The sequence below is a fragment of the Mustelus asterias genome, unplaced genomic scaffold (assembly GCF_964213995.1).
Source record: "Mustelus asterias unplaced genomic scaffold, sMusAst1.hap1.1 HAP1_SCAFFOLD_253, whole genome shotgun sequence".
NCBI classification, from domain to species: Eukaryota; Metazoa; Chordata; class Chondrichthyes; order Carcharhiniformes; family Triakidae; genus Mustelus; species Mustelus asterias.
The window spans coordinates 350,736-374,495 of NW_027590220.1; the positions used below are offsets into that span (position 1 = coordinate 350,736).

Consider the following 23,760-nt stretch of genomic DNA (forward strand, 5'->3'; position numbering starts at 1 on the left):
TGAGTTGAGAATGCCGGGACATTAGCCACGGGGAATTTTCAATCCAGAGTTCTCAGGGAAGGGACAGCTGAGGACGGCCAACTCTGATTGGATACTGTTCTGGAGGTTCCCTCACCACATGATCTTCGATCCCTGCCATTGGTCACCTGACATGCCCATCCTCACCTTCCCCAGCCAATTGGAATGGGACAATTCATCAGTAAGGTCAGGAATGTGGGGATAAGGCGGGAATGTGGAGCTGAGGATTATCACATCAGTCATAATCTCATTGAATAGTGGAGCAGATTCGATGGGCTGAATGGTCTACTTCTGCTCCTTTGGTGTTAGGTTGATTGGATGATAAATAGGGGGAAATGTTATTTTCTCTGTCCATAGAAATCATAGAAACCCTACAGTGCAGAAAGAGGCCATTCGGCCCATCGAGTCTGCACCGACCACAATCCCACCCAGGCCCTAGCCCCATATCCCTACATATTTAACCGCTAATCCCTCTAAGCTACGCATCTCAGGACACTAAGGGGCAATTTTAGCATGGTCAATCAACCTAACCCGCACATCTTTGGACTGTGGGAGGAAACCGGAGCACCCGGAGAAAACCCACGCAGACACGAGGAGAATGTGCAAACTCCACACAGACAGTGACCCAAGCCGGGAATTGAACCCAGGTCCCTGGAGCTGTGAAGCAGCAGTGCTAACCACTGTGCCACCGTGCCGCCCACATTAGAATGTTCCAAGAACATTCCGGATTGATGGGGTGAGTGTTGCTGTCATATCCAGGCTGTTGCTGCTGCTTTTTAAAGGGCTGAAGCAGAAGAGTTTTGTGAGTTTCTCCGGGGAAGTCCCACCCAATTGGAATCGTATAGAACATAGAACATAGAACAGTACAGCACAGAACAGGCCCTTCGGCCCACGATGTTGTGCCGAGCTTTATCTGAAACCAAGATCAAGCTATCCCACTCCCTATCATCCTGGTGTGCTCCATGTGCCTATCCAATAACCGCTTAAATGTTCCTAAAGTGTCTGACTCCACTATCACTGCAGGCAGTCCATTCCACACCCCAACCACTCTCTGCGTAAAGAACCTACCTCTGATATCCTTCCTATATCTCCCACCATGAACCCTATAGTTATGCCCCCTTGTAATAGCTCCATCCACCCGAGGAAATAGTCTTTGAATGTTCACTCTATCTATCTCCTTCATCATTTTATAAACCTCTATTAAGTCTCCCCTCAATCTCCTCCGCTCCAGAGAGAACAGCCCTAGCTCCCTCAACCTTTCCTCATAAGACCTACCCTCCAAACCAGGCAGCATCCTGGTAAATCTCCCCTGCACTCTTTCCAGCGCTTCCACATCCTTCTTATAGTGAGGTGACCAGAACTGCACACAATATTCCAAATGTGGTCTCACCAAGGTCCTGTACAGTTGCAGCATAACCCCACGGCTCTTAAACTCCAACCCCCTGTTAATAAAAGCTAACACACTATAGGCCTTCTTCACAGCTCTATCCACTTGAGTGGCAACCTTTAGAGATCTGTGGATATGGACCCCAAGATTTCTCTGTTCCTCCACAGTCTTCAGAACCCTACCTTTGACCCTGTAATCCACATTTAAATTAGTCCTACCAAAATGAATCACCTCACATTTATCAGGGTTAAACTCCATTTGCCATTTTTCAGCCCAGCTTTGCATCCTATCTATGTCTCTTTGCAGCCTACAACAGCCCTCCACCTCATCCACTACTCCACCAATCTTGGTGTCATCAGCAAATTTACTGATCCACCCTTCAGCCCCCACCTCTAAGTCATTAATAAAAATCACAAAGAGCAGAGGACCAAGCACTGATCCCTGTGGCACTCCGCTAGCAACCTGCCTCCAATCCGAAAATTTTCCATCCGCCACCACCCTCTGTCTTCGATCAGACAGCCAGTTACCTATCCAATCGGCCAACTTTCCCTCTATCCCACACCTCCTCACTTTCATCATAAGCCGACCATGGGGGACCTTATCAAACGCCTTACTAAAATCCATGTATATGACATCAACTGCCCTACCTTCATCAACACACTTAGTTACCTCCTCAAAAACTTCAATCAAATTTGTGAGGCACGACTTGCCCTTTACGAATCCGTGCTGACTATCTCGGATTAATCCGCATCTTTCTAAATGGTCGTAAATCCCATCCCTAAGGACCTTTTCCATCAATTTACCAACCACCGAAGTAAGACTAACCGGTCTATAATTATCAGGGTCATTTCTATTCCTTTTCTTAAACAGAGGAACAACATTCGCCACTCTCCAGTCCTCTGGCACTGTCCCCGTGGACAGCGAGGACCCAAAGATCAAAGCCAAAGGCTCTGCAATCTCATCCCTTGCCTCCCAAAGAATCCTAGGATACATTTCATCAGGCCCAGGGGACTTATCGACCTTCAGTTTATTCAAAACTGCCAGGACATCCTCCCTCCGAACATCTATTTGCTCCAGCCTATTAGCCTGTAACACCTTCTCTTCCTCAAAAACATGGCCCCTCTCCTTGGTGAACACTGAAGAAAAGTATTCATTCATCACCTCGCCTATCTCTACTGACTCCATACACAACTTCCTACTACTGTCCTTGACCGGCCCTAACCTCACCCTGGTCATTCTTTTCTTCCTCACATAAGAGTAAAAAGCCTTGGGGTTTTCCTTGATCCGACCCGCCAAGGACTTCTCATGTCCCCTCCTCGCTCTCCTCAGCCCCTTTTTCAGCTCGTTCCTTGCTAACTTGTAACCCTCAACCGAGCCATCTGAACCTTGTTTCCTCATCCCTACATAAGCTTCCCTCTTCCTTTTCACAAGACATTCCACCTCTTTCGTGAACCATGGTTCCCTCACTCGGCCATTTCCGCCCTGCCTGACATAGAGAAGGTTTAGCCAGGCATTAGCCTGTGGTACCCTCCCCAGCCGAGTGTAGATAAACCAGCCAGCAACCTCTGTCCCTGGAGCAGCCACAGCTCCCCTCTGGGCTGCCAGTGACACAGACACAACACACTCACTAAATCCTCAACTCAAACACTGGGGGCTCTTGGCAAATTTAAACATGAAGAGGTCTCTGAAAAGTCAGAAGTTCTCAGCAACACAGCAAAGGTTAAAATGTCACGATGGTCGGGTGAGAGGGAGGTTCTGAGTTGATGGTGGGGAGGGTGAGAGGGAGGTTCTGAGTTGATGACGGGGAGGGTGAGGGGCTGGGTCTGAGTTGATGATGGGTTGGGTGAGGGGCTGGGTCTGAGTTGGTGGCGGGGAGGGTGAGGGGCTGGGTCTGAGTTGATGATGGGGAGGGTGAGGGGCTGGGTCTGAGTTGATGACGGGGAGGGTGAGGGGCTGGGTCTGAGTTGATGACGGGGAGGGTGAGGGGCTGGGTCTGAGTTGATGATGATAGGGTGAGGGGCTGGGTCTGAGTTGATGATGGGGAGGGTGAGAGGGAGGTTCTGAGTTGATGACGGGGAGGGTGAGGGGCTGGGTCTGAGTTGATGATGGGGAGGGTGAGAGGGAGGTTCTGAGTTGATGACGGGGAGGGTGAGGGGCTGGGTCTGAGTTGATGATGGGTTGGGTGAGGGGCTGGGTCTGAGTTGGTGATGGGGAGGGTGAGGGGCTGGGTCTGAGTTGATGATGGGGAGAGTGAGGGGCTGGGTCTGAGTTGATGACGGGGAGGGTGAGGGGCTGGGTCTGAGTTGATGATGGGGAGGGTGAGGGGCTGGGTCTGAGTTGATGATGATAGGGTGAGGGGCTGGGTTGAAGTTGATGACGGGGAGGGTGAGGGGCTGGGTCTGAGTTGGTGACGGGGAGGGTGAGGGGCTGGGTCTGAGTTGATGACGGGGAGGGTGAGGGGCTGGGTCTGAGTTGATGACGGGGAGGGTGAGGGGCTGGGTCTGAGTTGATGACGGGGAGGGTGAGGGGCTGGGTCTGAGTTGGTGACGGGGAGGGTGAGGGGCTGGGTCTGAGTTGATGATGGGGAGGGTGAGGGGCTGGGTCTGAGTTGGTGACGGGGAGGGTGAGAGGCTGGGTCTGAGTTGATGATGGGGAGGGTGAGGGGCTGGGTCTGAGTTGATGATGGGGAGGGTGAGGGGCTGGGTCTGAGTTGGTGACGGGGAGGGTGAGGGGCTGGGTCTGAGTTGATGATGGGTTGGGTGAGGGGCTGGGTCTGAGTTGATGACGGGGAGGGTGAGGGGCTGGGTCTGAGTTGATGACGGGGAGGGTGAGGGGCTGGGTCTGAGTTGATGATGATAGGGTGAGGGGCTGGGTCTGAGTTGATGACGAGGAGGGTGAGGGGCTGGGTCTGAGTTGATGACGGGGAGGGTGAGGGGCTGGGTCTGAGTTGATGATGGGTTGGGTGAGGGGCTGGGTCTGAGTTGGTGACGGGGAGGGTGAGGGGCTGGGTCTGAGTTGGTGACGGGGAGGGTGAGGGGCTGGGTCTGAGTTGATGATGGGGAGGGTGAGGGGCTGGGTCTGAGTTGGTGACGGGGAGGGTGAGGGGCTGGGTCTGAGTTGATGATGATAGGGTGAGGGGCTGGGTCTGAGTTGATGATGGGTTGGGTGAGGGGCTGGGTCTGAGTTGATGATGGGGAGGGTGAGGGGCTGGGTCTGAGTTGGTGACGGGGAGGGTGAGGGGCTGGGTCTGAGTTGGTGACGGGGAGGGTGAGGGGCTGGGTCTGAGTTGATGATGGGTTGGGTGAGGGGCTGGGTCTGAGTTGATGATGGGTTGGGTGAGGGGCTGGGTCTGAGTTGGTGACGGGGAGGGTGAGGGGCTGGGTCTGATTTGGTGACGGGGAGGGTGAGGGGCTGGGTCTGAGTTGATGATGATAGGGTGAGGGGCTGGGTCTGAGTTGATGATGGGTTGGGTGAGGGGCTGGGTCTGAGTTGATGATGGGGGGGTGAGGGGCTGGGTCTGAGTTGATGATGGGTTGGGTGAGGGGCTGGGTCTGAGTTGATGACGGGGAGGGTGAGGGGCTGGGTCTGAGTTGATGATGGTAGGGTGAGGGGCTGGGTCTGAGTTGATGATGATAGGGTGAGGGGCTGGGTCTGAGTTGATGATGGTAGGGTGAGGGGCTGGGTCTGAGTTGATGACGGGGAGGGTGAGGGGCTGGGTCTGAGTTGATGATGATAGGGTGAGGGGCTGGGTCTGAGTTGATGATGATAGGGTGAGGGGCTGGGTCTGAGTTGATGATGATAGGGTGAGGGGCTGGGTCTGAGTTGGTGACGGGGAGGGTGAGGGGCTGGGTCTGAGTTGATGATGGGGAGGGTGAGGGGCTGGGTCTGAGTTGGTGACGGGGAGGGTGAGGGGCTGGGTCTGAGTTGATGATGATAGGGTGAGGGGCTGGGTCTGAGTTGATGATGATAGGGTGAGGGGCTGGGTCTGAGTTGATGATGATAGGGTGAGGGGCTGGGTCTGAGTTGGTGACGGGGAGGGTGAGGGGCTGGGTCTGAGTTGATGACGGGGAGGGTGAGGGGCTGGGTCTGAGTTGATGATTGGTCGGGTGAGGGGCTGGGTCTGAGTTGATGATGATAGGGTGAGGGGCTGGGTCTGAGTTGATGATGGTAGGGTGAGGGGCTGGGTCTGAGTTGATGACGGGGAGGGTGAGGGGCTGGGTCTGAGTTGATGATGGGGAGGGTGAGGGGCTGGGTCTGAGTTGATGATGATAGGGTGAGGGGCTGGGTCTGAGTTGATGATGATAGGGTGAGGGGCTGGGTCTGAGTTGGTGATGGGGAGGGTGAGGGGCTGGGTCTGAGTTGGTGACGGGGAGGGTGAGGGGCTGGGTCTGAGTTGATGATGGGTTGGGTGAGGGGCTGGGTCTGAGTTGATGACGGGGAGGGTGAGGGGCTGGGTCTGAGTTGATGATGGGGAGGGTGAGGGGCTGGGTCTGAGTTGATGACGGGGAGGGTGAGGGGCTGGGTCTGAGTTGATGACGGGGAGGGTGAGGGGCTGGGTCTGAGTTGATGATGGGTTGGGTGAGGGGCTGGGTCTGAGTTGATGACGGGGAGGGTGAGGGGCTGGGTCTGAGTTGATGATGGGGAGGGTGAGGGGCTGGGTCTGAGTTGATGATGATAGGGTGAGGGGCTGGGTCTGAGTTGATGACGGGGAGGGTGAGGGGCTGGGTCTGAGTTGATGACGGGGAGGGTGAGGGGCTGGGTCTGAGTTGATGATGGGGAGGGTGAGGGGCTGGGTCTGAGTTGATGATGGGGAGGGTGAGGGGCTGGGTCTGAGTTGATGATGATAGGGTGAGGGGCTGGGTCTGAGTTGATGACGGGGAGGGTGAGGGGCTGGGTCTGAGTTGATGACGGGGAGGGTGAGGGGCTGGGTCTGAGTTGATGATGGGGAGGGTGAGGGGCTGGGTCTGAGTTGATGATGGGGAGGGTGAGGGGCTGGGTCTGAGTTGATGATGATAGGGTGAGGGGCTGGGTCTGAGTTGGTGACGGGGAGGGTGAGGGGCTGGGTCTGAGTTGATGATGGGTTGGGTGAGGGGCTGGGTCTGAGTTGATGATGGGTTGGGTGAGGGGCTGGGTCTGAGTTGATGATGGGGAGGGTGAGGGGCTGGGTCTGAGTTGATGATGATAGGGTGAGGGGCTGGGTCTGAGTTGATGATGATAGGGTGAGGGGCTGGGTCTGAGTTGGTGACGGGGAGGGTGAGGGGCTGGGTCTGATTTGGTGACGGGGAGGGTGAGGGGCTGGGTCTGAGTTGATGATGATAGGGTGAGGGGCTGGGTCTGAGTTGATGATGGGTTGGGTGAGGGGCTGGGTCTGAGTTGATGATGGGGGGGTGAGGGGCTGGGTCTGAGTTGATGATGGGTTGGGTGAGGGGCTGGGTCTGAGTTGATGACGGGGAGGGTGAGGGGCTGGGTCTGAGTTGATGATGGTAGGGTGAGGGGCTGGGTCTGAGTTGATGATGATAGGGTGAGGGGCTGGGTCTGAGTTGATGATGGTAGGGTGAGGGGCTGGGTCTGAGTTGATGACGGGGAGGGTGAGGGGCTGGGTCTGAGTTGATGATGATAGGGTGAGGGGCTGGGTCTGAGTTGATGATGATAGGGTGAGGGGCTGGGTCTGAGTTGATGATGATAGGGTGAGGGGCTGGGTCTGAGTTGGTGACGGGGAGGGTGAGGGGCTGGGTCTGAGTTGATGATGGGGAGGGTGAGGGGCTGGGTCTGAGTTGGTGACGGGGAGGGTGAGGGGCTGGGTCTGAGTTGATGATGATAGGGTGAGGGGCTGGGTCTGAGTTGATGATGATAGGGTGAGGGGCTGGGTCTGAGTTGATGATGATAGGGTGAGGGGCTGGGTCTGAGTTGGTGACGGGGAGGGTGAGGGGCTGGGTCTGAGTTGATGACGGGGAGGGTGAGGGGCTGGGTCTGAGTTGATGATTGGTCGGGTGAGGGGCTGGGTCTGAGTTGATGATGATAGGGTGAGGGGCTGGGTCTGAGTTGATGATGGTAGGGTGAGGGGCTGGGTCTGAGTTGATGACGGGGAGGGTGAGGGGCTGGGTCTGAGTTGATGATGGGGAGGGTGAGGGGCTGGGTCTGAGTTGATGATGATAGGGTGAGGGGCTGGGTCTGAGTTGATGATGATAGGGTGAGGGGCTGGGTCTGAGTTGGTGATGGGGAGGGTGAGGGGCTGGGTCTGAGTTGGTGACGGGGAGGGTGAGGGGCTGGGTCTGAGTTGATGATGGGTTGGGTGAGGGGCTGGGTCTGAGTTGATGACGGGGAGGGTGAGGGGCTGGGTCTGAGTTGATGATGGGGAGGGTGAGGGGCTGGGTCTGAGTTGGTGACGGGGAGGGTGAGGGGCTGGGTCTGAGTTGATGACGGGGAGGGTGAGGGGCTGGGTCTGAGTTGATGATGGGTTGGGTGAGGGGCTGGGTCTGAGTTGATGACGGGGAGGGTGAGGGGCTGGGTCTGAGTTGATGATGGGGAGGGTGAGGGGCTGGGTCTGAGTTGATGATGGGTTGGGTGAGGGGCTGGGTCTGAGTTGATGACGGGGAGGGTGAGGGGCTGGGTCTGAGTTGATGATGGGGAGGGTGAGGGGCTGGGTCTGAGTTGATGATGATAGGGTGAGGGGCTGGGTCTGAGTTGATGATGATAGGGTGAGGGGCTGGGTCTGAGTTGATGACGGGGAGGGTGAGGGGCTGGGTCTGAGTTGATGATTGGTCGGGTGAGGGGCTGGGTCTGAGTTGATGATGATAGGGTGAGGGGCTGGGTCTGAGTTGATGATGGTAGGGTGAGGGGCTGGGTCTGAGTTGATGACGGGGAGGGTGAGGGGCTGGGTCTGAGTTGATGATGGGGAGGGTGAGGGGCTGGGTCTGAGTTGATGATGATAGGGTGAGGGGCTGGGTCTGAGTTGATGATGATAGGGTGAGGGGCTGGGTCTGAGTTGGTGATGGGGAGGGTGAGGGGCTGGGTCTGAGTTGGTGACGGGGAGGGTGAGGGGCTGGGTCTGAGTTGATGATGGGTTGGGTGAGGGGCTGGGTCTGAGTTGATGACGGGGAGGGTGAGGGGCTGGGTCTGAGTTGATGATGGGGAGGGTGAGGGGCTGGGTCTGAGTTGGTGACGGGGAGGGTGAGGGGCTGGGTCTGAGTTGATGACGGGGAGGGTGAGGGGCTGGGTCTGAGTTGATGATGGGTTGGGTGAGGGGCTGGGTCTGAGTTGATGACGGGGAGGGTGAGGGGCTGGGTCTGAGTTGATGATGATAGGGTGAGGGGCTGGGTCTGAGTTGATGACGGGGAGGGTGAGGGGCTGGGTCTGAGTTGATGACGGGGAGGGTGAGGGGCTGGGTCTGAGTTGATGATGGGGAGGGTGAGGGGCTGGGTCTGAGTTGATGATGGGGAGGGTGAGGGGCTGGGTCTGAGTTGATGATGATAGGGTGAGGGGCTGGGTCTGAGTTGATGACGGGGAGGGTGAGGGGCTGGGTCTGAGTTGATGACGGGGAGGGTGAGGGGCTGGGTCTGAGTTGATGATGGGGAGGGTGAGGGGCTGGGTCTGAGTTGATGATGGGGAGGGTGAGGGGCTGGGTCTGAGTTGATGATGATAGGGTGAGGGGCTGGGTCTGAGTTGATGATGATAGGGTGAGGGGCTGGGTCTGAGTTGATGACGGGGAGGGTGAGGGGCTGGGTCTGAGTTGATGACGGGGAGGGTGAGGGGCTGGGTCTGAGTTGATGATGATAGGGTGAGGGGCTGGGTCTGAGTTGATGATGGGGAGGGTGAGGGGCTGGGTCTGAGTTGATGATGGGGAGGGTGAGGGGCTGGGTCTGAGTTGATGATGATAGGGTGAGGGGCTGGGTCTGAGTTGGTGACGGGGAGGGTGAGGGGCTGGGTCTGAGTTGATGATGGGTTGGGTGAGGGGCTGGGTCTGAGTTGATGATGGGTTGGGTGAGGGGCTGGGTCTGAGTTGGTGACGGGGAGGGTGAGGGGCTGGGTCTGATTTGGTGACGGGGAGGGTGAGGGGCTGGGTCTGAGTTGATGATGATAGGGTGAGGGGCTGGGTCTGAGTTGATGATGGGTTGGGTGAGGGGCTGGGTCTGAGTTGATGATGGGGGGGTGAGGGGCTGGGTCTGAGTTGATGATGGGTTGGGTGAGGGGCTGGGTCTGAGTTGATGACGGGGAGGGTGAGGGGCTGGGTCTGAGTTGATGATGGTAGGGTGAGGGGCTGGGTCTGAGTTGATGATGATAGGGTGAGGGGCTGGGTCTGAGTTGATGATGGTAGGGTGAGGGGCTGGGTCTGAGTTGATGACGGGGAGGGTGAGGGGCTGGGTCTGAGTTGATGATGATAGGGTGAGGGGCTGGGTCTGAGTTGATGATGATAGGGTGAGGGGCTGGGTCTGAGTTGATGATGATAGGGTGAGGGGCTGGGTCTGAGTTGATGATGATAGGGTGAGGGGCTGGGTCTGAGTTGGTGACGGGGAGGGTGAGGGGCTGGGTCTGAGTTGATGATGGGTTGGGTGAGGGGCTGGGTCTGAGTTGATGATGGGGAGGGTGAGGGGCTGGGTCTGAGTTGGTGACGGGGAGGGTGAGGGGCTGGGTCTGAGTTGATGATGATAGGGTGAGGGGCTGGGTCTGAGTTGATGATGATAGGGTGAGGGGCTGGGTCTGAGTTGATGATGATAGGGTGAGGGGCTGGGTCTGAGTTGGTGACGGGGAGGGTGAGGGGCTGGGTCTGAGTTGATGACGGGGAGGGTGAGGGGCTGGGTCTGAGTTGATGATTGGTCGGGTGAGGGGCTGGGTCTGAGTTGATGATGATAGGGTGAGGGGCTGGGTCTGAGTTGATGATGGTAGGGTGAGGGGCTGGGTCTGAGTTGATGACGGGGAGGGTGAGGGGCTGGGTCTGAGTTGATGATGGGGAGGGTGAGGGGCTGGGTCTGAGTTGATGATGATAGGGTGAGGGGCTGGGTCTGAGTTGATGATGATAGGGTGAGGGGCTGGGTCTGAGTTGATGATGATAGGGTGAGGGGCTGGGTCTGAGTTGATGATGGGGAGGGTGAGGGGCTGGGTCTGAGTTGGTGACGGGGAGGGTGAGGGGCTGGGTCTGAGTTGATGACGGGGAGGGTGAGGGGCTGGGTCTGAGTTGATGATGGGGAGGGTGAGGGGCTGGGTCTGAGTTGGTGACGGGGAGGGTGAGGGGCTGGGTCTGAGTTGATGACGGGGAGGGTGAGGGGCTGGGTCTGAGTTGATGATGGGTTGGGTGAGGGGCTGGGTCTGAGTTGATGACGGGGAGGGTGAGGGGCTGGGTCTGAGTTGATGATGGGGAGGGTGAGGGGCTGGGTCTGAGTTGATGATGATAGGGTGAGGGGCTGGGTCTGAGTTGATGACGGGGAGGGTGAGGGGCTGGGTCTGAGTTGATGACGGGGAGGGTGAGGGGCTGGGTCTGAGTTGATGATGGGGAGGGTGAGGGGCTGGGTCTGAGTTGGTGACGGGGAGGGTGAGGGGCTGGGTCTGAGTTGATGATGGGGAGGGTGAGGGGCTGGGTCTGAGTTGATGATGGGTTGGGTGAGGGGCTGGGTCTGAGTTGATGACGGGGAGGGTGAGGGGCTGGGTCTGAGTTGATGATGGGGAGGGTGAGGGGCTGGGTCTGAGTTGATGATGATAGGGTGAGGGGCTGGGTCTGAGTTGATGACGGGGAGGGTGAGGGGCTGGGTCTGAGTTGATGACGGGGAGGGTGAGGGGCTGGGTCTGAGTTGATGACGGGGAGGGTGAGGGGCTGGGTCTGAGTTGATGACGGGGAGGGTGAGGGGCTGGGTCTGAGTTGATGATGGGGAGGGTGAGGGGCTGGGTCTGAGTTGATGATGGGGAGGGTGAGGGGCTGGGTCTGAGTTGATGATGATAGGGTGAGGGGCTGGGTCTGAGTTGATGACGGGGAGGGTGAGGGGCTGGGTCTGAGTTGATGACGGGGAGGGTGAGGGGCTGGGTCTGAGTTGATGATGGGGAGGGTGAGGGGCTGGGTCTGAGTTGATGACGGGGAGGGTGAGGGGCTGGGTCTGAGTTGATGATGATAGGGTGAGGGGCTGGGTCTGAGTTGATGATGGGGAGGGTGAGGGGCTGGGTCTGAGTTGATGATGATAGGGTGAGGGGCTGGGTCTGAGTTGATGACGGGGAGGGTGAGGGGCTGGGTCTGAGTTGATGACGGGGAGGGTGAGGGGCTGGGTCTGAGTTGATGACGGGGAGGGTGAGGGGCTGGGTCTGAGTTGATGATGGGGAGGGTGAGGGGCTGGGTCTGAGTTGGTCACGGGGAGGGTGAGGGGCTGGGTCTGAGTTGGTGACGGGGAGGGTGAGGGGCTGGGTCTGAGTTGGTGACGGGGAGGGTGAGGGGCTGGGTCTGAGTTGATGATTGGTCGGGTGAGGGGCTGGGTCTGAGTTGATGATGATAGGGTGAGGGGCTGGGTCTGAGTTGATGATGATAGGGTGAGGGGCTGGGTCTGAGTTGATGACGGGGAGGGTGAGGGGCTGGGTCTGAGTTGATGATGGGTTGGGTGAGGGGCTGGGTCTGAGTTGGTGACGGGGAGGGTGAGGGGCTGGGTCTGAGTTGATGACGGGGAGGGTGAGGGGCTGGGTCTGAGTTGATGACGGGGAGGGTGAGGGGCTGGGTCTGAGTTGATGACGGGGAGGGTGAGGGGCTGGGTCTGAGTTGATGACGGGGAGGGTGAGGGGCTGGGTCTGAGTTGATGACGGGGAGGGTGAGGGGCTGGGTCTGAGTTGGTGACGGGGAGGGTGAGGGGCTGGGTCTGAGTTGATGATGGGTTGGGTGAGGGGCTGGGTCTGAGTTGATCCCAGCTGCAATGGGAATTGAACCCTGTGCTGTGCAGTTTATTTGTTTGAGGGCTGTTGGTGTCGCTGGCTGGGCCAGTGTTTATTGCCGATCCCTAATTGCCCGGTGAGAAGGTGGTGGTGAGCTGCCTTCTGGAACCGCTGCAGCCCCGGGGGTGCGGGTACACCCACACTGCTGATTCACACACATGCTGCCTCACCAAATGAACTGAGCCACGTTTGAAAATTATAACTGGCACAGCGTGATGGGGCCTGTTAGACTGCATTTTTAAAGAGTGGGATTCGTCCACACGGGAATGAGTGAGAGCCACTGAATTCCCTCTGGAGATTTTCCACTTCCCTATTTTAGGATATCCAGGACAAAGCAGCCCCGCTTGATCAGCACCCCATCCACAAACACCCACTCCCTCCACCACCGACGCACAGCGGCAGCCGTGTGTACCATCTACAAGATGCACTGCAGCAACTCACCAAGGCTCCTTAGGCAGCACCTCCCAAACCCACGGCCACTTCCATCTAGAAGGACGAGGGCAGCAGATACCTGGGAACACCCCCACCTGGAGATTCCCCTCCAAGTCACTCACCATCCTGACTTGGAAATATATCGGCCGTTCCTTCACTGTCACTGGGTCAAAATCCTGGAACTCCCTCCCTAACAGCACTGTGGGTGTACCTACACCTCAGGGACTGCAGCGGCTCAAGAAGGCAGCTCACCAGCACCTTCTGAAGGGGCAATTAGGGATGGTCAGTGAAGGCAACTCACGAACTGTAAAGATGCACTGTCACAGATTTCATTCGTGAATATAAAAGGTATTTATTAATAAGAATTGTAGAGCAGCCTCATGGCTGGAACTCGCTCCCAAAGTGTCTCTACCTTGGAGTCTCTCTCATCATAGGGTGATTCCACACTGAATCCCGATTGGTCACACAGGTCAGGTGACCCTTACTCTGCTGTGTTGCCCTTGAAGTGACAATTATCACACCACCACCTTCTCGAGGACAGTTAGATATGGGAAGTACATTTGCCAGCGATGCTCCAATTCCAGGAAAGAATAAAGATGCAGTTTTAGGGACTTGAAGCTGCTTTGATCAGAGATTCTGCAGTGCAAAAGGTGTGGGCTTTATTTCTTTTAATTTATTTGGGGGACATGGGCATTGCTGGCTGGACAGCATTTATTGCTCATTCCTCGTTGTCCTCAAACCAAATGGTTTGCTCGGCCATTTCAGAGGGCAGCTGAGAGTCAACCACATTGCTGTGGCTCTGGAGTCACATGTAGGCCAGACCGGGTAAGGACAGCAGATTTCCTTCCCTAAAGGACATCAGTGAATCAGATGGGTTTTTCCAACAATCGACAATGGTTTCATGGTCACCAGTATCATAGAATCATGGTCGATTATATTCACTGCTCCCAATGTGGTCTCCTCTATATCGGAGAGACCAAGCGTAGACTGGGTGATCGCTTTGCTGAGCACCTTCGGTCTGTGCGCAATCAGGATCCTGACCTTCCGGTTGCTGCCATTTTAACACACGATCCTGCTCCCACGCCCACATGTCTGTCCTTGGCCTGCTGCAATGTTCCAGTGAAGAAACATAGAAAGAAACATAGAAAAACTACAGCACAAAACAGGCCCTTCGGCCCCACAAGTTGTGCCGAACATATCCCTACCTTTTAGACCTACCTATAACCCTCCATCCTATTAAGTCCCATGTACTCATCCAGGAGTCTCTTAAAAGACCCCATTGAGTTTGCCTCCACCACCACTGACGGCAGCCGATTCCACTCGCCCACCACCCTCAGTGTGAAAAACTTACCCCTAACATCTCCCCTGTACCTACCCCCCAGCACCTTAAACCTGCTCAACGCAAACTGGAGGAGCAGCATCTTATCTTCCTGCGAGGCACTTTACAGCCTTCCGGTCTCAACGTCGAATTCAACAACTTCAGATGATTCGCTCTCTCCCACCTCAGCTCCTTTGTTTTCATTTTATTTAATTTTTTACTGTTCTCGACCTGTTATTTCTTTATTGTCTTTCTTCATTTTTCTCCCCCCTCCCCCACTCTTTCCTTCCCCTACTTCATCCCTCCCCTTCTTACCTTTTCTCCCCCTTTGCTTCCCCTTCCCCCTTTTTCTAAATTTTACCTCTCTCCCACCCATTTCTGTTCCCCGCACACCACCCCACCCCCCCACACCCGCCCACACCCGCCCACCCCCCCCCCCCCCCCCCACCCCCCCCCCCCCCCCCCCCCCACACCCGCCCCCCCAGCCAACATCTCCATCTGTCACAGCTTACAGCTTCTCTGCCGTTTGGCCATTCACACCCTCTATTCTCTCTCTGGGCTGCCATTAGCAGCCTTTCCCCTTGGTTTCTGTGGCTATGACTCATCTTTCATTCCCTCCCCCTGCAGTATAAATATCTCCCACTTTCTCTGCCTTTTAGCTTTGACAAAGGGTCATCTGGACTCGAAACGTCAGCTCTTTTCTCTCCTTACAGATGCTGCCAGACCTGCTGAGATTTTCCAGCATTTTCTCTATTGGTCATAGGATCCCGACAGTGCGAAAGAGGCCATTCGGCCCATCGAGTCTGCTCCGACCACAATCCTACCCAGGCCCTAATCCCGTAACCCCACACATTTACCCTGCTAATCCCCTGACACTAGGGTCAATTTAGCGGGGCCAATCCACCTAACCCGCACATCTTTGGAGTGTGGGAGGAAACCGGAGCACCCGGAGGCAACCCACGCAGACACGGGGAGAATGTGCAGACTCCACACAGACAGTGACCCGAGCTGGGAATTGGAACCGGGTCCCTGGCGCTGTGAGGCAGCAGTGCTAACCACTGTGACAGATTCTTAATACCAGATATTTTTTATTGAAATCAGATTCCACCGTCTGTCGTGGCGGGATTCGAACCAGGGTCCCCGGAACATTAGCTAGTTTGTGTGGTGGCTTCTGCTTTGGTTGTTTATTTTTGGAAGCTGGATTTTAGTCTGGCTGGGGGGTACAGGGACTGGTTTCAGTGGTGTGGAGCCGTGCTTCCTGACTGGGCGGGGCTCACACGCTGACCCTGGTCCTGACTGGGCGGGGCTCACACGCTGACCCTGGTCCTGACTGGGCGGGGCTCACACGCTGACCCTGGTCCTGACTGGGCGGGGCTCACACGCTGACCCTGGTCCTGACTGGGCGGGGCTCACACGCTGACCCTGGTCCTGACTGGGCGGGGCTCACACGCTGACCCTGGTCCTGACTGGGCGGGGCTCACACGCTGACCCTGGTCCTGACTGGGCGGGGCTCACACGCTGACCCTGGTCCTGACTGGGCGGGGCTCACACGCTGACCCTGGTCCTGACTGGGCGGGGCTCACACGCTGACCCTGGTCCTGACTGGGCGGGGCTCACACGCTGACCCGGCTATTAATTGCCAATTTGACACCATTGGCTTGTGTGGGGAACACACTGGGAGGATAACCGGCTTGGACTTTTCACAGGGTTTTTCTAAAGTATTTCCACATGAAAGATTGGAGACTTTGTAAGAGATTTAAAAACTCCTCGAATCAAGTTTATAAACGGACTGCTTTCTGTTTGAGAAACTATCACAACACAGGATTTTCATGTCAAATCTCTGGACCGTCAAGGGTGGGATTTTCCAGCCTGGGAGATCCATGAACAGCATGTAGCCCCCTGCCCCCCCCCCCCCCGCTGCCCGAGGGAGGGACAGTGATGGGGCTGAGAGAGCTGTAGTGAGAGTGACTGACTGTGTCTATTTTACAGGCTGTTCAGTGCATCAGGACGATATCAATTCTGAGACTGCGCGGTGGAACTTGGGAGATCTGCGTCTGTGAATCCGGACGGAATAGAATGGGAAAAGCGTCGAATTCTAAAAACTATCTCCAGAATTTAATCTCGCGAGGGAGGGTTAACATTTAACTCTACATCTCTCACTGACTCCTGCGATTAAGGAGGGGTATCACAGGAACAGGAGGAGGCCCTTCACCCCTTGATCCTGTTGCACATTCAGCAAGGTGATAGCAGAGCTTTATCCTGACTTCATTCCCTCGAGTTTGGCTTCTGATGACTTTGAGAGAGAATTAACTTGCGGCGGTAAACGTTGCAGAGGTCCCTGTACCTGAGGTAAAGGGGCTGATGGGACAAGGCCACCCAGCTCCTGCAGCGGGACTCTGCTGTTAATCCTCTCCAGTGCAGGAGGATCTCTGAGCACTGGCTGTTCCCCTCGTGCCTCTTCTCCAAGCTCACGTCTCCATCCAGACTGAGAGCCACCTGGCGACAGGGACTGAGATCTGATCCCCTCCTCACCCAGGGCACACAGACCATCGCCGAGTTAAACCACTGCACTGAGGCTGGCGGCAGCCCCCTGGTAGGATTGGCTGCTGCCCTATGGTGGCACTCTGACCTCTGAACCAGAGCATCAGAGGTTCAAACCCCACTCCAGCCAGTGGAGGTCCAGGCTGACACTCCCAGTGGGAATTCTCATCACTCCTCAACCTTCCAACTGTGTTCCTGCTGTGCTCCCAGTCTGGATTGCTGCTCGGATCAGTCTGTGGGCTTCCTTCCATGTGTGTGTGTCTGACATCTTTCAAAGAGCTTCTCCAGGAACTGGTCATTCCCTCGTGAGCAGTGATGTGGACACCACTCCCTCAATGCCTTTCCGAGTCAGTACATCTGCTGAGGGATAGCTCCCTCAGGGAAACCGAGTAGGACCCACAACGCTGGCAAATTCAATAACAAATGCTTTGATTGGATTTGATTCATTATTGTCACATGCATTGCGATACAGTGAAAAGTAATGGGGGGAAATTCCCCGTCCCACCCGCCACCGGAATCATAGCCGGGGGGGGGGGGGCGGGGGGTAACATTAAAACTGACAAATCCCCAGGGCCTGATGGCATCTATCCTAGACTGCTCAGGGAAACAAGAGATGAAATTGCTGGGCCTCTGACGGAAATCTTTGTCTCTTCATTGGACACAGGTGAGGTCCCTGAGGATTGGAGGATAGCGAATGTGGTACCGTTATTTAAGAAGGGTAGCAGGGATAACCCGGGTAATTATAGGCCAGTGAGCTTGACGTCCGTGGTAGGGAAGTTGTTGGAGAGGATTCTTAGAGACAGGATGTATGTGCATTTACAATGGAACAATCTCATTAGTGACAGACAGCATGGTTTTGTAAGAGGGAGGTCGTCCCTTACAAATTTGGTGGAGTTTTTTGAGGAAGTGACAAAAACGGTTGACGAAGGAAGGGGCGTGGATGTCGTCTATATGGATTTCAGTAAGGCATTTGACAAAGTCCCTCATGGCAGGTTGGTTAAGAAGGTTAAGGCTCATGGGATACAAGGAGAGGTGGCTAGATGGGTAGAAAACTGGCTTGGCCACAGGAGACAGAGGGTAGCAGTCGAAGGGTCTTTTTCCGGCTGGAGGTCTGTGACCAGTGGTGTTCCGCAGGGCTCTGTACTGGGACCTCTGCTATTTGTGATATATATAAATGATTTGGAAGAAGGTGTAACTGGTGTTATCAGCAAGTTTACGGATGACATGAAGATGGCTGGACTTGTGGATAGCGAAGAGCATTGTTGGGCAATACAGCAGGATATAGATAGGCTGGAAAATTGGGCGGAGAGGTGGCAGATGGAGTTTAATCCGGATAAATGCGAAGTGATGCATTTTGGAAGAACTAATGTAGGGGGGAGTTATACGATAAATGGCAGAGCCATCAAGAGTATAGAAACACAGAGGGACCTAGGTGTGCAAGTCCACAAATCCTTGAAGGTGGCAGCACAGGTGGAGAAGGTGGTGAAGAAGGCATATGGTATGCTTGCCTTAATAGGATGGGGTATAGAGTATAAAAGCTGGAGTTTGATGTTGCAGCTGTATAGAACGCTGGTTAGGCCACATTTGGAGTACTGCGTCCAGTTCTGGTCGCCGCACTACCAGAAGGACGTGGAGGCTTTAGAGAGAGTGCAGAGAAGGTTTACCAGGATGTTGCCTGGTATGGAGGGTCCTGGCTATGAGGAGAGATTGGGTAGACTGGGCTTGTTCTCCCTGGAAAGACGGAGAATGAGGGGAGACCTAATAGAGGGAAGCTTTTTCCCAAGTCGGAGGTGACGATCACGAGGGGTCACGGGCTCAAGGTGAGAGGGGCGAATTATAACTCAGACATCAGAGGGACGTTTTTTACACAGAAGGTGGTGGGGGCCTGGAATGCGCTGCCAAGTAGGGTGGTGGAGGCAGACACGCTGGCATCGTTTCAGACTTACCTGGATAGTCACATGAGCAGCCTGGGAATGGAGGGATACAAACGATTGGTCTAGTTGGACCAATGAGCGGCACAGGCTTGGAGGGCCGAAGGGCCTGTTTCCTGTGCTGTACTGTTCTTTGTTCTTTGTTTGACCGTGCAAAGGTCCATTGACCTTGGGCAGGATTCTCCGGTTTTGGGGCGAGCGCAGCCAGAGTGTCCCACCCATTGTTTCGGGCTATACAGAAAAAGCATACTGTTCATAGAGAAGGAAACAAGAGAGTGCAGAATGTAGTGTTACAGTCATAGCTATAACTGTGAGGGAGAGTGAGGGAGGGAGGGAAGGAAGGAGGGAGGAGTGGTCAGAGATGGCCTTAGCAATGAGAGTAGTGAGATAATGTCATTGGAGAGGATATGGAGGTGCCTGTGAAGATGTGTTGGGGAGTTTACACTGAGCGAGAGATTTCAGGAGGATTACGAGGGCAGTGAATTCAGAGGAGAGAGAACAAGAGGAATTAAAGCTGAGGCTGAGATCTCTGGGGGTGAGTTGCTCGGGGCGGAGGCTGAGGGAGGAAAGCAATGACGATACCTCAGTCAGAACGTTAAACTGCTACTCGGGAGAGATGCAGAGGAGGAGGATTCGGAACGGGGGGATGAGAGGAATGGAACAAGGTGAAATGATCGCAGGAGGAGAGAATGCCGGAGGATTGGGGGGGCAGGTAGGCTATGTGGGGTCCTTAATTATGCAGCCGGCATAATTATGCACCCCACACACCCTGGACATTCTCTCCTCCACCTTCTTCCACCGGGATAAAGATACAAAAGTACCAACCGACTCAAGAACAGCTTCTTCCCTGCTGCTGTCAGACTTTTGAATGGACCTACCTTGTATTACCTTGATCTTTCTCTACACCCTAGCTATGACTGTAACACTACATACTGCACTCTCTCCTTTCCTTCTCTATGAACGGTATGCTTTGTATAGCTTGCAAGAAACAATACTTTTCATTGTATACTAATGCATGTGACAATAATAAATCAAATCAAATTATCATGCTGAATGGTACAGCAGGCTCAAGGGGCTGAATGGCCCACTCCTGCTCCTGTTTCTGTGTTTCAGTTTCACATTCCATTAACCATTCAGCTGGAACTGATGCTTCAACACAGAGTTTACAAATCTGAAGTAAGTTCAATATTCCTTCTTATTCATTTGATAAATATTGAACAATGCATGGGGAATGGGTTTTATATCCAGACCTATTACATGAGCTTTGATATATTGCATTATTTCTATCAGGATTTATAAATAGACCCTGTGTGTATGTTCTTAAATAAAAGTTAAAACCAGCAGCAAAGCCAGTTTGTTCAAGTTTCAATTACCCAACCTCCACCTCACATTTATGTGTGCACAAATATGGACACAAAGGAATGGCATGTGTAAACACAGATACACATGCCTAAACATTCACACACAAACACGCCTTCACTTACACATACTCAGATTCACATATGTTTTTATGTTAAAGTTTATTTATTGGTGTCACAAGTAGGTTTACGTTAACACTGCAATGAAGTTGCTGTGAAAATCCCCCAGTTGCCACACTCCGGCGCCTGTTCGGGTACACTGAGGGAGAATTTAGCACGGCCAATGCACCCAACCAGCACGTCTTTCAGACTGTGGGAGGAAACCGGAGCACCTGGAGGAAACCCACGCAGACACGGGGAGAACGTGCAGACTCTGCACAGACAGTGACCCAAGCTTGGAATTGAACCCGTGCCACCCAAATACGCAGACTCTCATACACACACAATCAGCACACACGCATTCACACACAGACTCACATACACATTCACACACACTTAAATACATACATTCACATTAAAATGCATACCTACATTCAGATATATACAGATTCACATATACACACAAATGCATTCATACACCTATACAGACTCACTCGCATACACAACCTGCATATTGATTGGCTGACTCAAGTTGGAAGGGGTGGGATGGAGGAAGAGTTCTTAGAATACTGTCGGGATAGTTACTTTGAACAGTATGTTATAGAACCGACGAGGGAACGAGTTATCTTAGATCTGGTAATGTGTAACGAGGTAGGTAGAGTTAAGGATGTTCTTGTGAAGGACCCTCTTGGGTCAAGTGATCACAATATGGTCGAATTTCTGGTACAAATGTAAGAGGAGAAAGTAGGGTCCCATACCAGTGTCCTCTGTTTGAACAGAGGGAAGTACGATAGGATGAGGGCTGAATTGGCTAGGGTGGACTGGGAGAGCAGACTGGGAGGTAGGACAGCTGAGGAACAGTGGAGGATTTTTAAGGAGATCCTTTTCAGTTCTCAGCAACAATATATTCTGGTGATAAAGAAGGACTGTAAGAAAAGGGATAGCCAGCCGTGGATAACGAAGGAAATTAAGGAGAGTATTAAATTAAAGACCGATGCGTACAGAGTGGCCAAAAATAGTGGAGAATCGGAAGATTGGGAAAACTTTAAGAAACAACAAAGAACGACTAAGAAAGCGATAAAGAAAGGAAAGATAGGTTATGAAGCTAGGCTAGCTCTAAATATAAAAAATGATAGTAAAAGCTTTTACAAATATATAAAAAGGAATAGAGTGGCTAGAGTGAATGTTGGACCCTTGGAGGACGAGAGGGGGGATTTAATAGTGGGAAATGAGGAAATGGCTGAAACTTTAAATAAGTTTTTTGTGTCGGTCTTCACGGTGGAAGACACAAATAGTTTACCGAATATTAACGATAGAGGGTTGGTAGGAGGAGAGGTACTCAATACAATTAATGTTACCAGGGAGGCAGTGCTTGGTAGACTAACGGGACTGAAGGTGGACAAGTCCCCGGGCCCAGATGGAATGCATCCCAGGGTACTGAAAGAAATGTCAGAGGTAATAGCGGATGCGTTAGTGGTTATTTATCAAAATTCGTTGGATTCTGGGGTAGTGCCGGCGGATTGGAAAACGGCTAATGTTACGCCGCTGTTTAAAAAAGGAAATAGACAAAAGGCGGGTAACTACAGGCCGGTTAGCTTAATGTCTGTAGTTGGGAAAATGCTGGAATCCATCATTAAAGAAGAAATAGCAGGCCATCTTGGTAAGAATGGTTCGATTAAGCAGACGCAGCATGGATTCATGAGGGGAAAGTCGTGCTTGACGAACTTGTTGGATTTTTATGAAGATGTGACTGGTGCGGTTGACGGAGGGGAACCGGTGGATGCGGTGTTTTTGGATAAGGTGCCTCACAAAAGGTTGCTGAAGAAGATTGGGTCACACGGAGTTGGGGGTAGGGTGTTAGCGTGGATTGGGGATTGGCTATCCGACAGGAAGCAGAGAGTCGGAATAAATGGGTGCTTTTCTGGTTGGCAGATGGTAACTAGTGGCGTGCCGCAGGGATCGGTACTGGGGCCTCAACTATTTACCATTTATATAGACGATCTGGAGGAGGGGACTGAGTGTAGGGTTTGCAGACGACACAAAGATAAGTGGAAAAGTGAATCGTGTAGAGGGCGTAGAAGGTCTGCAGAGAGAATTGGACAGGCTGAGTGAGTGGGCGAGGATCTGGCAGATGGAGTATAACGTTGACAAATGCGAGGTTATTCACTTTGGAGGAAATAATAGCAAATTGGATTATTATCGAAATGGAAATAAATTACAACATGCTACTGTGCAAAGGGACCTGGGGGTCCTTGTGCATGAGACGCAAAAACCCAGTCTGCAGGTGCAACAGGTGATCAAGAAGGCAAATGGGATGTTGGCCTATATCGCAAGGGGGATAGAATATAAAAGCAGAGATGTCTTGCTGCATCTGTACAGGGCATTGGTGAGGCCGCAGCTGGAATACTGTGTGCAGTATTGGTCCCCTTATTTGCGGAAGGATATATTGGCCTTGGAGGGAGTGCAGAGAAGGTTCACCAGGTTGATACCAGAGATGAGGGGTGTTGATTATGAGGAGAGACTGAGCAGACTGGGTTTGTACTCATTGGAATTTAGAAGGCTGAGGGGGGATCTTATAGAGACCTATAAGATAATGAAGGGGCTGGATAGGGTAGAGGTGGAGAGATTCTTTCCACTTAGAAAGGAAGCTGGAACTCGAGGGCACAGCCTCAAAATAAAGGGGGGTCAGTTTAGGACAGAGTTGAGGAGGAACTTCTTCTCTCAGAGGGTGGTAAATCTCTGGAATTCTCTGCCCACTGAAGTGGTGGAGGCTACCTCGTTGAATATGTTTAAATCACGGATAGATGGATTCCCGATCGGTAAGGGAATTAGGGGTTATAGGGATCAGGCGGGTAAGTGGAACTGATCCACTTCAGATCAGCCATTATCTTATTGAATGGCGGGGCAGGCTCGAGGGGCTAGATGGCCTACTCCTGCTCCTATTTCTTATGTTCTTATTTATGCACATACTTACACATTCACACACATTCACTAAGAGACACACATCTGTGTGTACACACATTCATACACACTTACATGTCTTTTAAAAACATTTAGACAGTCACATGGGTATGATAGGTATAGAGGGATATGGGCCAAACGCGGGCAATTGGGATTAGCTTAGGGGTTTAAAGAAAAGGGTGGCATGGACAAGTTGGGCCAAATGGCCTGTTTCCATGCTGTAAACCTCTAAGACTCTATGATTCACACATACAAACAAACATGTACATGGCGTAAAGTGGACCATCAATGATTTACAAAATAAATTAAGGACATTAGATGGAGATAGGAATGTTGCTAGAATTGTGTGGATGGAGCAGCCCCGGCAGATTGGAGGGTGACAAATGTAACCCTTGTATTTTAAAAAGGAGAGCGGGAGATCAGGCTGAATGGGCTCGCAGGCTGGAGAGGCCCAATGGCCCCTGTCTCTCTCTCATACAGAGGGGCTAGCACCGCCCCAATGGGCTGAGTGGCCTCTCTCAGGGTGTCGCCCTCATCAAGATGGCGGCAGAGGCCCCGCCCTCCCTGTAGCAGCGGCCCCGCCCTCCCGACAGCAGCTGCCAATCAGCGCCGCCCCCCTCCACTCCAGCCAATGGGAGCGGAGTGCACCGTCCGCCAATCGGAGGCTGCCCTTGGCCCCGTCGACCAATCGGGAACCTCCGCATCCGCTGGGCTGTGCCACCAATGGGAGCGCGAGCCCGCTGAGGGGCAGCCAATAGGAGGCGGCTCCTCGGAGGCGGCAGCCAATGGGGAGGGAGCGGCGCGAGAGCGCGGGGT

At 53.9% G+C, this 23,760-nt stretch overlaps 1 protein-coding gene across 1 annotated transcript in view; it reads left to right on the forward strand.

Annotated features, from left to right (window-relative positions):
- Positions 1 to 17,483, forward strand: part of LOC144485953 (tonsoku-like protein) — a 94,573-nt gene extending 77,090 nt beyond the window's left edge. Inside the window, exon 26 of the mRNA XM_078204024.1 lies at positions 16,044 to 17,483. Within this exon, the coding sequence (XP_078060150.1) occupies positions 16,044 to 16,114 (71 nt within the window). The 3' untranslated portion in view covers positions 16,115 to 17,483. The remainder of the gene's footprint in view (positions 1 to 16,043) is intronic.
- Positions 17,484 to 23,760: the final 6,277 nt, after the last annotated feature.